Here is a 12,400-nt window from a genome sequence, read left to right on the forward strand (position 1 = left end):
AAATCTGTGATCCCATGATACTTATAAATTGCCTGCTTTCGAAGGAAAGAAAATAGAATTTTGAACTCTATCTGTTGTTTTAAAATATTTATTAAATTGAATTGCCAAACTGACTGAATCTTGGTAAAGTTTATATTTTACATTGATGATTTTTGCAGTGAATAATTAGTATTCTGCAGATTATATTGGCCATAATAATTAAAGTATTCTGATAATACATATTTAAGGTATGAATTTGTGAAAATATGTGTAACTTTATAATATTGGGGTTTTTGTTGTATACTAACAGGTGGGAATTGATGGTAGAATGCTTTTTATTCGGCTTCTTCTTTCCTACCAGATGTTTGGGGTGGGGAGGAGGGTAAAGTGGGCAGGGAATGCCCTTTTGTTTAACTGTGAACAAACTTGTAACATATTCTTTTGAGTCACACCCCCCCCCCCCATCACTGAGCCTAATTGACTTGTGTAATTGAAAGAGGAGTGATTTTATTACCATGTGAAATAAATGGCACTCTATTAAAGGAATCTGGCAGGATCTTACCTGAAGGTACACCAAATTTGCAGAAACATTTTTCTCTGTGTTTGTCATTCTGCAAAAATAAGTGTGGTGAATGAGACTGAGTGCAGGGGATAAAGAGTGGAAATCGGTATCAAGTATAGAAATGTTTGTGATTTGTCTGTTGGCTATGCTTTTATCAAAGATCAACCATTATAATTTTAGAATCCTTTTGAAATCATATTGCTTCTCTCACAAGTCATTTTAAAGAAGGTGTGATTTGGTGGCAAGGTCAAAGATCATCTCAGGGATAGTACATCATATTCTTTTTGCCAGATTGTGAAAGAAATGTGAACATCTTAGATCCCGTTGTAGAGTAGAACTGAAGCCTTTCCAAGTTAGGAGCCCATCTACTTCTGGCAAAACAATGTCTTCACTCAAGGGGGAGAAAATTATTTGAAAATGGGAAGTCAGACTAAAATTTTTTAACATCCCTTTTTAAAAAGTCAATATTTTGATTATATATAAAACTAGGAAGCTGTTTCCTTCAGTTTCTTAATTTAAAAAAAAAAAAAAAGAAAGAAAAGAATGCCCAAAAGAATTGTCTTGTTTTTGTTCTTACATCCCTAGTTTTACAGTCAAAGGTTCAGATAAAGGCCTCATTTCCAAAATATAGAGAGAATTGACTCTAATATATAAGAAATCAAGCCAATCTCCAATTGATAAATGGTCAAGGGATATACAATTCTCAGATAAAGAAATTGAAACTATTTCTATTCATATGAAAAGGTGCTCCAAATCATTATTAATCAGAGAAATGCAAATTAAGACTGAAATACCACTACACACCTGTCAGATTGGCTAGAATGGCAGGGAAAGGTAATGCAGAATGATGGAGCGGATATGGGAAAACAGGGACACTGATACATTGTTGGTGGAACTGTGGATATATCCAGCCATTCTGGTGAGCAATTTAGAACTACGCTCAAAAAGTTATCAAACTGTGCATACCCTTTGACCCAGCAGTGTTGCTACTGGGTTTGTATCCCAAAGAGATCTTAAAGAAGGGAAAGGGACCTGTATGTGCAAGAACGTTTGTGGCAGCCTTCTTTGTGGTGGCCAGAAACTGGAAACTACATGGATGCCCATCAATTGGAGATTGGCTGAATAAACTGTGGTGTATGAATATTATGGAATATTATTAAGGAATGACCAACAGGACGATTTCAGAAAGGCCTGGAGAGACTTACATGAACTGATGCTGAGTGAGATGAGCAAGACCAGGAGATCATTGTATACTTCAACAACAGTACTATATGATGATCAATTCTGATGGATGAGACCATTTTCAACAATGAGATGAACCAAATCAGTTCCAATAGAGCAGTAATGAACTGAACCAACTACACCCAGCAAAAGAACTCTAGGAGATGATTATGAACCACTAAATAGAATTTCCAGTTCCTCTAATTTTGTCTGCCTGCATTTTGGATTTCCTTCGCAGGCTAATTGTACACTATTTCAAAGTCTGATTCTTTTTGTACAGCAAAACAACTGTTTGGTCATGTATACATATAGTGTATTTAATGTATACTCTAGCATATTTGACATGTATTGGTCAACCTGCCATCTGGAGGGGGGAGAGAGGGGGGAAAATTGGAACAAAGGGTTTGACAATTGTCAATATTGTAAAATTACCCGTGCATATATTGGGTAAATAAAAATTATTAATTAAAAAAAAAGAATAAGAGAAATAAAAAGTACAATGCCAAGTACATAGTAGGTACTTAAATAGTTGTTGATTGATTTGAGGAAAATACTTGCTAAATATCATTTTTTTTGTAACATTTCTAGTAGTATCAAGTTTATCTACTGCTAGTTAGTTTTTTACCTGGAATAGTTCTTTAATCTTAATATTTTTCAAATATTCTAAGGAATTTCTTATCTATTTTAGTTGTTATAGGCATTGGCTCTAATGAGAAATTCTTAGTTTTTATCTGGAATAGTTCTTTAATCTTAATATTTTTTTGAATATTCTAAGGAATTTCTTATCTATTTTAGTTGTTATAGGCATTGGCTCTAATGAGAAATCCCTTAGTTAGGTTAGTTATTATACACGTTTAAAAATGTGGACTAATTTTTCCCCAAAAAACTTTTTTTTATTCTTTAAGAGTTTTATCTTTTACAAAAGTTAGTAAATTATGTATATACTTTGATCCAAGTATACTTTTTTTTTTTTTTCTCTGAGACAATTGGGGTTAAGTGACTTGCCCCAGGGTCACAAAGCTAGGAAATGTTAAGCATCTGAGATCCAATTTGAATTCAAGTCCTCCTGACTTCAGGACTGGGGTTCTATCCAGCACCGCCTAGCTGCCCCTAACTATACCTTTCTTATCTTAGGACTTGTACCTTGATGGTATTTAAGAATGAGAGACTATGACTTATATGCCCACAAATATTTATAGCAGCTCTTTAAAATGAATTGTGGAAAGACAGTTTGGGATCTGATGCAGAATGAAACTTTGAAAGTCTTTAAAGTTCTGATTTATAGAGATAAACCAGGAAGTATCAGAAATTAAGGAATCTCTACCCAACTTCTATTAAAGAGATGATGCTGTTATCTTCCCCTTCTAGAATGGAAGCTCCTTGGAGTTAGTAGAGACTAGCTATGTAAGGGGAGGAGATTTCATTTTATACAACTAATGTAACATTCAATTAATGAGAATTAGGGGAGGGACTTGTGCTTCAGGCTAGGAAATAAAATACTGTCTTTGGAGTTTCAAAACCCAGTCTTGCAAGAATGTAAAATAAATCTTTCCTGCATTCAAAAAGAAAGAGAGAGATGATATATTTTAAATCCAGAAATAGACAAGCATATTTGGATCTGGCCTATGTAAAAAATTTGTTTTGATGGACTACACATACCTTTTGTAAGGATTTTTGTTTTTTGTTTTGGGTGGAAAGGAGAGGTGATAAATGTTTGTAAATAATAATACTTTTTTAAAGTTTTTTTTTTAATTTAAATTTTAAATTAAATTTAAATTTTAAAAATTGAATTAAATTTTAAATTTTCAAAAAAAAATTTGTGAGGGGAAATGACCTTATGTATAACCTTAAGTTTGAATAGTTTGGGCCATTATATGCTAATTACAAGGTACTTCATTCCTTTGCCTTGTAGCATTAATTGTCAAATACAGTTTCCTTAAATGAAGCCATCTTCTGCTTCTTTGTAACTTCATTTAAGCCTTTACCCCCTTTTCCAAATGACAGTCGTTCAGACATTTGAAGCTAATTACAATATATTTTGTATTAGTCCTTTTTTCTCCAGGCAGAACATAAAAATCTGAATCTTCAGAGAGCTGGGAGAGACCCTAAAGATCTAGTTCAAATCCATTCATTTCACAGATGAGTAAAGTGAAAAGCAACTTGTTTGACTAGCATAGCCAGGAGTTAGAACCCAAGTTTTTGATTCCCAATGTAATGGTTTTTTCTACTATTATGCTGCCTACTCCTTTCCTTATTAGAATTTTACATTCCTCTTATCATCTTTTTTTTTCCAGTTCTTCTAGAAGTGCTCCACTTTGCCAGGTTTATCTTAAAACTTGGCTCCCACAATTAAACCCTTTGTTTCAAATGAAGTCTGGTATATAACAAGGCAGGCCAGCCAGATAGTACAGTAGATAAGGTGCCAGACCTGGAGTCAGGAAGATTCATGTCCAACCTCACAGCCACTCCTAAGCTGGTCACTTAAACCCTGTTTGCCTCAGTTTCTTTATCTGTAAAATGAGCTGGAGAAATAGATTCATGAAGAGTCAGACAAATTGTAATAGTGATTCGGGCGTAGCCCCCTTTAAGATTCTTTGTACCTTTGATTTACAAGATCTGGTCAAAACCCCAAGAAGAGAGATCAGTATCTGAGCCAGTTTGGGCTTGTACCCAACTCCCCTCACCGGATCTGAACTGGCTTGGATCTGCTCAGATAACCCAACCCCTAACTATCTGCTCAGGTTTCCCCAAAACAATTTCTTCCTTATTTGAAAAGCCCGCCAAAAATCTGGCCTTACAGGAATCAACCTGAGCTCCACCCTATGTTTCTTCAAGCAGATAAAGGCAGCAAAGGGGGAGTCGTCTTTGGTCAGAGAGTTGAAAGATGCCAGACAAGATGCTTTGCATCAGAGACTCTCTGTCCCTGCCGCTGCTGTCGGTGTATATCTTCCTCTATCTAATGCCTTAAACTAACCAGATTTTAACCTTGCTTCCAAACCTTGCAATAAACATCTTTTTATCCATCTAGGTTTTCGAGCCTATAAATTCATTTACAGGGGACTCTCGCCGCCACTAGACCTGATTTAACTTCGTATCCTTTCGCCGAATCCTAAGGGGTTGCAGGGGAGCTCCATGTGACTCCCTGTACCCCAATCCTGCCATTAGACCTCAGTTAATCCTATTGAGGTATATACCTCACCATTACCCTCATCATGCTACCTCATCAATAGAACTGTCACTTTTGTTGTATAGACACTATATAATAAGAATGTGTTAGAGGTTTGTGGGGGTTTTTTGTTGAGACAATTGGGATTAAGTGACTTGGCCAGGGTTACACAGCTAGGAAGTGTTAAGTGTCTGAGGTCAGATTTAAATTCAGGTCCTCCTGACTTCAGGGCTGGTGCTATGTTAGGTTTTTTTAAATAGTTGTAGTGCGGCTCTATTAATACTTAAATCTAGCTGAAATTTATTTTAGACATGGAAAGTATGTATGAATGCTCATTAAAAATATTTCACTTTACTAAATCAACATATTCAGTTATTCTCTTACCTGATCGGATATATGTCAAGCTTTATTCAAGTATATACTTTTCTCTATTACACAGGTTAATTCTGAGTATTGTTTATATGGTTTTCCCCACCATCACCTAGGAAGTAAGTCACAGTGACTGAAAAATTTGACTGTTACTCGTTTTCTTTTGGTTTTTTCCTTAATACTTTTAATTTTTTTTTGTCAAGTGAAAGAAGCAAAAGGTAAAATAGCTTGATAAATACTTTTTAGAGAATGGGGGTGGGGGGGACCTTTAGGGCCCAATTTTCTTAACCAATCTCATCAGATTTTGAAATTTAAGTATGACTACATTCTGAGAACCAAGCCAGTAGATTTGATAACTGATGATCATTAAAATGGCAAATCAATCAATAATTTATTAAGTGCCTGCTGAATGTTGTATGCTATGCTAGAGCTATAAGGAAAAAAATGAAATTACCCCCTGCCTTCAAGGAGTTTACCTTCTTTCTAGGGATATCATCATAATAAATCATCTAATGGAATTCTACAGACTTGCTTTGCTTTAGCAGTCTATAATACATTTTACACTATAATCTGGTCTATAAGAATTAGTATCCTGTGATCTATCTGGAAGTTTGTGAATTATGAAAGACTTTTAACACATTTGAATGTGGCAAATGTACCCACAACCCAACTTGGCTATTGCGGTAGGTGGTTGCTTTCTTGAGGTTGCCAGAAAAGCCAGTAATGGAGAACTGCATATACTTTAAGAACCTTCATTATAAAACAATATTTGGAATAAAGCAATTGTGGACTTCATTCAGGGAAATAGTTATGGAGGGACCCAGAATATTAGGTTACTACACCTATAAAGTGGTTCTAAAATCATAACTTGAGAGAATAGTTGTATCCTGAATCACCTAGGTACTTAAAGTAGTCTAATCATATAAGCTTGAATAGTTGTACATTTTAGCTTAATTTAGAAATTTAAGGAAAACATTCAAACCTCAATTATTGTGAATATGTTTTGATTTTATTTTTCTCTTGTGTGGTGATGGGTCTAATGAGGTTTCTCAAGGTCTTTGTAAGTATATTAAACTGCCGGGAATAAGCTATTTTTATTGCCAGCCTCTCCATTAATTCATTCGCTATGAAAATAGTTATTTTTGAAGTGCTATGTCATATTCCAAGTCAGTCTTTTTATGGCTGAGTTACTTGTTTTTAAGATAGATAGACAGACTATATATAGATATAATATAGATCTTTATAAGCATAGATCTTTGGACTAACATAACAGATACTCCTCCTACATGTAATTAATAATGACTTAAGCCATCCAGATTGAATATTAGATTGCATCAGTCATAAACTCTTGAGTGAGAGGGGGGGCTAATTTATGTACTTAAAAAGGACATTTCTGTTATGAAAGCATTACATTTTCCTTTAAACATCTGTGCCAGAAATTGAACTAAAAGGAAATAATAACTTATTGCAGTGTTTGATTTCTTATTATGAACATAAAATACATTTGGAGGTGGATAAAGTCATCACTTTGTGAATATATGTCAGTTTGTAAAGTACTTTGGGGTCCTTTTAAATGGAAAAGTTATTATTTTTTTAATTACTATTTCCAGCACTTAATGAGAATGGTAGTAAAAATGTAACCATCGTATTATCACCTATAACCATCAGAAATGTATTCTAAAAATCAATTTCTCAAAAATGCATTTCTAAGAAAATAGAAGTATTACAAGAAATGAGGAAACCATTGTTAGCACAGCCTTGAGTTAGTTGTAGAAATAAATGTGATATTACTTCATTTAGTAATGTAATTACTACATTTAGAAAATAGTCATCCATATCCTATTTCACATCCTAAAAGATAATAGAGTAAAAATCTGGCAATATAACACCATGGTCACTTTGCTAGCCCCAAAGAATTATTTAGGCATGTAATATTTTTGTTTGGTATAGGTGGAAATATTTTCCCAATGCTCTTATGTCTCTTTTTCATTAAATTTCTTCTTGTGAAGCATCTTATCTCTCCATTTCACTTAAATGTATATTATACAGTCACTTCTATTATAATTCAATATACTTTGTTCACATTATGAAAAACACAAGAGCTTATGAGGAAAATGGCATGGTTAAAGACGCAATACTCAAAAACTTCATCGGTAACATGTTTAAGAAAAAGATAGGAACCTAATAAAAACAGCCTAGTTTGATGCATATTAAATGGTTCACAAATACATAATTATAATAAGTAGTTACCTCCAGAGACCATAGCAAGGCGAGAGGGGGGTATCACACTTTGGCAGAACCCTCAAGTTTACATAAGGACATGAGCCTTGGAATGGTTGCATTTTATTAATTATCATAAAGTGAAGCCATTTTCCACATTCTTACTGATTTCCCAAAGAAGAAATTGCACAGAAGAAAACTTGAAGTTTGCATTTTGCTCAAAATGGAACAAATTTGTGTTTTTTGAAGGATGTATTGTAGAAGAGCTTATTGTATTATAAAAACTTGTTAGAATTTTACTCTGATGTTAGAAATCAATAGACAGGTGCTATCTATGGTCCCAAATGATTAGCAAACATTGTTAAGCTATTGTTATATTCCAGGCACTGTAAATTTTGGTGTCTGTCTGTCACTCTCAAACTTGTGCTGTGTAGAGAAACCTAAAGGGTATATTTGATTTTGTTCTGGTTAGGCTGTGTGGAGAGTGGGGGGCGGGAAGGAGGCATGATATACCACTGTGAAATAATGGATAGACAGCTGACCTTGGAGCCAAGAAGATCTGAGTTCCAAGTCCCACTTTTCTCATATACTGTATATACTGGCTGTGTAACCCTAGGCAGGTCATTTAATTTCTCAGTACTTTAAGCAACTCCCTTAAGACTATAAAGAGCAGACCTGCATTGCATTGGTAGAGGAAATTTCCTTATATGAGAGTTCCCTGTGCCAATGAAATCACAAGTCTTATTGATCTTAGAATTGTTAACTGTTTTGAGATACCTACTTTAGTTGGTTAAAACCTGTCCTGAAATAATTAAGACTATTATTATTGTATCATATAAATTCCCAATTTTAGCTAAAATGTCCCTGGCTAGGTAAGATAATTCTTCCCTGGCAAATAACACTTAGCCCTTCTATTCTTGAAAAAGGACTTCCCAACAAAATGGCTACATCTTCTAAATTTCTTAGCATTTGTGTTAAGGAGAAGGAGATCGCAGAGATATAAGAAGAAGCATACTAAAAACTTTATGCTTCCTCATGACATAAAAATAAACCATTTTAATTTACTTTTTCTCCTTATTAAAATAGAAAATATTTTGTAAATGTCTTTCTAAAAAGGTTTATGCTGCCAATTATATTTCCTGTTGTGTCTGTATTTAAATTTGTAGCACTTTGCTATAGAATGCATTTATATATTTATTTTTGCTTTTGGAAAAAAATGGCATATAGATTCCCCAAACAAGAACTGTTGTTTCTTTAGTCCCTTTGAACTCAAAAACTCATTTGTTTTACTTCTGTTTAGGTGACGATAATGGGAAGAAAGCCAACAACCCCAATCACTGTAACTGCATCATCGACCAAATCTTCACAGGCGGACTGCAGTCAGACGTCACCTGTCAAGTCTGCCAGTAAGTACAGTGCTCTTAGTTTCTCACTGAGATTGAAGGCAGCTCATCTTCCTAGTGATCCTAAAGTATCAAAATAAACCATTCCAATCAGAATCGGACTAGAGCAAAAGTATTTACTTCTTTGTCATTCAAATGAGAATGATTTCAAGGTCACTATTGTTTATTGAATAATCTTGTATTTTCCTATCATAAAAGCACAGCACATTGAAAGTCTCTTAAAAAGATGACTATTAGAGATTGAAGCTTAAAGGCACTACCTAAATTTTGCTTATCTTAGTCATTTATAAAACTGAAGGCTAATGGCTCTGAACAAGAAACATTTGTAGCAACTACCAGATTGGAAACAGTAGAAGCTTTATTTAAGTAGCCATGTGTTTGAGATTTAAAACAAAAACTTTTTTTGTTGTAATTAATATTGACAAATTCACAGTGCATATCTTTAGCAGTTAATAATTATGCACTTCCACTTTTGTTAAACATCCCTAATTCATTTTTATATGCAAATTTAACTTACAAACAATAAGTTAATTACATATTTATTCCTAAGAATAGAACACATTTGAAGCATGAATAGGATATGGAGTATATTTAGAGAAGTAGATTTTGTCTAAAAGAAGTTAAGTGCTTTGCTTAAAGTAATTCTGTCAAGTAGATAGAGTTGGGATTGAACCCACAATTCTACTAAACACAAATACATCCTACTGAAGACTCAAAGAGTATTTTATTGAGTAGAATAATAGTCTTCTGGGGAAAAAAGCTTATCTATATCTATGACTTCTTCCCTATTACCCAACAGGAATACTTTCTTATCATACATCAAGTACAGTATACAGAGCAAATCGGGTCTCTGTCCTACTGGAACTATAATCTTGGACAGGTTCAGGGGTAGAACTTGACTTGAAATTTTATGAACAATAATAATGATCATTGGGATTTCATCCTCTTCCCCTTTTAGAGCAGGAGAAAACTGGGGTTACAGAGCCACAAAAAGGAGCAAGTGAGGGAAACTATTTATGAAGACTTTGTAACATGAAATGGGTTCCAGCATCATAATCTAGAAAAATCCCTACCTCACAGATTGAGAAAAGAACATATTGTTGTAGGTAGAAGAGAAGAGTTGTCAGTGTATAAATATCTCCATTTGGAATACTTGAAAGCAGAAATGCATTCCCTGTAGAGAAATGATCATTTTCTTTCTTACTCACTGGCTCCTTATATACACTGACTGTCCATTTTTTACAATAGCCCACATACCAGATGTGAATATTTGAGCCCCCTCAAAATGATGCTAACTTCATATCAGTAGAGTTTGACAGATATATCTTCCATGTGTGATTATCCTCAGCTCCTCAGACATGAGGAGATATAGACAGGCGCTTTCAGGATCCCGGGACACATCCATCTTGCAATTATTCGGTGTTTCCCAAATCCCAGTGATCAGGGTCATACTTGAGTGACAGAAGCCTTTGGGTGATTTATATCAGTGATGCACTGCTCTCCAACTACCTTTAGAAGCTGTAGGTCTGGTGCTGGCAATTTTGTTCGGTGTTTATGATCTCCTCCTATAAGCGTCAGTCTTCAGATTTTCTCTTTCTTCCTCGTCTATCTGAAGATGTAGCTGCTCCTCTTTTAGGAGTTTGTATAATTTTCTAATTTGAGCTGTAATACTCTCCAAGTTTGTCCCTGTTCATTCCATATCTTCAAATTATTTCTCTCTTCAGCCAACATGTTCTGAATTGTCCCTGCTTTTTTCTTTAAAAGTGCCACATTTTCTTCATCTTGTCCCTAGAATTTTTTGCAGCCATTTCTGTGAGGACTCTCTGGGTTTGGACACAAGACACACAGGAGAAAGGCTAGTCTTCTTTATAGAAGATCTTCTTTTACTTTTGGGGCTTCTCACATGTCATGGTTTCCTCCTTAAGCTTCAATAAATAGAATCCGAAGTTTCTAGCTATACTGATCAACTTTTCTAGACCAAAGCTTCTTTTGATTTTAACTATAAACTTTTTAAAAATTTTTCAGTAGCATTTTATTTTCCAAATACATATAAAGATAGTTTTCAACATTCGTTTTTTAAGTGCTTTGACTTCCAGATTTTTATCCCATCCTCTATTATCTTCCCTCTCCCCAAGACAACAAGCAATCTAATATAGGCTAAATATGTGTAATTCTTTTTAGAATATTTTCATATTTCTCATGTTATGCAAGAAAAGGGGGAAAAAATACAAAGATGAAAATACTATGCTTCAATCCACATTCAGTCTCCATAGCTCTCTCTGGTTGCAAATAGAATTTTCCTTCCTGATTGATCAAAGCTTCTTAAACTAGGAGTTGCGACTCTATGTGGGGTCATGTAACTGAATGTATCGCAAAATTATGATTTATTATCACTAATCTTTGATTTGCATACTTATTTTATATACCTATATGCCAGGTATCACATAAAAATTTATCAGGTGAAAAGGGGTTGTGAGTTTAAGAAGCCCTATTCTAGACAATGCTTGGACTCTAAGCCTCTCTAAGGCTCTTTTGCACTCCAGGCTAACCAACTTCTCACCAACTCCTGGCGAGATGCAGGTGACAAAAATTGTGGCCACAGCCTAAGATTGTTGGTTGACTGAAGCAGTCTGTGCATACCTTGACTGTAGACAGCACAACTCTGATGGGCTGGCCACCAAAGACAAGCACTCATGTGCTCAGAAAAAAGCATCCTACAGACATCCTCAAGGTTTCAGCTTTGGAATTGATTGCATGCCATGGGAGGCCCTGGCACAAGACCACGCAGCATGGCTTTGGTGGCCAGCCATCTGAATCTAACAATAATAGCTAGCATTTATAGAAGACTCTTAAGAGTTTGCAAAGCCTTTTATAAATATTAACTCATATGTTCCTTACACCAACTCAGGGAGGTAGGTGTATATTAGTATTATCCCTATTTTACAGATGAGACAGTTGAGACACAGAGTTTAGTGCACAGGGTTAGTGCATGTCTAAGGCTGGATTTAAACTCAAGTCTTCCTTATTCCAACTGTTGCGCTCTGTCCACTATACCACCCAGCTGTAATGTAACTATAAGTAAAGACAGGGAAAGATTCTTACTCCGTTAAGGAAAAGATGTAATATTGTTGTTTGAATCTCTTTAAGTTTCACATTGTAGATATTAAGCTCTGATATTCCCCTTACTGGTCCATGGATTCTTCTCTCAGATTACCCGCCTGAGGGAAACCTCAATTTTAGAGTTAAAATCTGCCCTCAGATACTCACTCACAATTGGCAAGTCACTTAACTGCTCTGTCTCAGTTTTCTCATGTATAAAATGGGGATAATAATGACATCTACCTCCATCTCTCCCCTCCCCCCAAATTTGTTGTGGTAAGATAATTATACTATATTTAGCACAATGCCTGGCACATAGTAACCACTGTATAAATGTTAGCTATTATTATCATTACCATCTGTATCCATTGTGATCATAAT

General features: G+C 34.9%; 1 protein-coding gene across 3 annotated transcripts in view; it reads left to right on the forward strand.

The window, feature by feature from the left end:
* The window catches only part of USP22 (ubiquitin specific peptidase 22), a 246,243-nt gene that overhangs the window by 214,557 nt on the left and 19,286 nt on the right, over positions 1 to 12,400 (forward strand). For all 3 annotated transcript variants that reach the window (XM_074281287.1, XM_074281288.1, XM_074281289.1), the window contains one exon: positions 8,818 to 8,923. In XM_074281287.1, coding sequence (XP_074137388.1) covers positions 8,818 to 8,923 — 106 coding nt within the window. The remainder of the gene's footprint in view (positions 1 to 8,817; positions 8,924 to 12,400) is intronic.

Source organism: Sminthopsis crassicaudata, chromosome 1 (assembly GCF_048593235.1).
Source record: "Sminthopsis crassicaudata isolate SCR6 chromosome 1, ASM4859323v1, whole genome shotgun sequence".
Classification (NCBI taxonomy): Eukaryota; Metazoa; Chordata; class Mammalia; order Dasyuromorphia; family Dasyuridae; genus Sminthopsis; species Sminthopsis crassicaudata.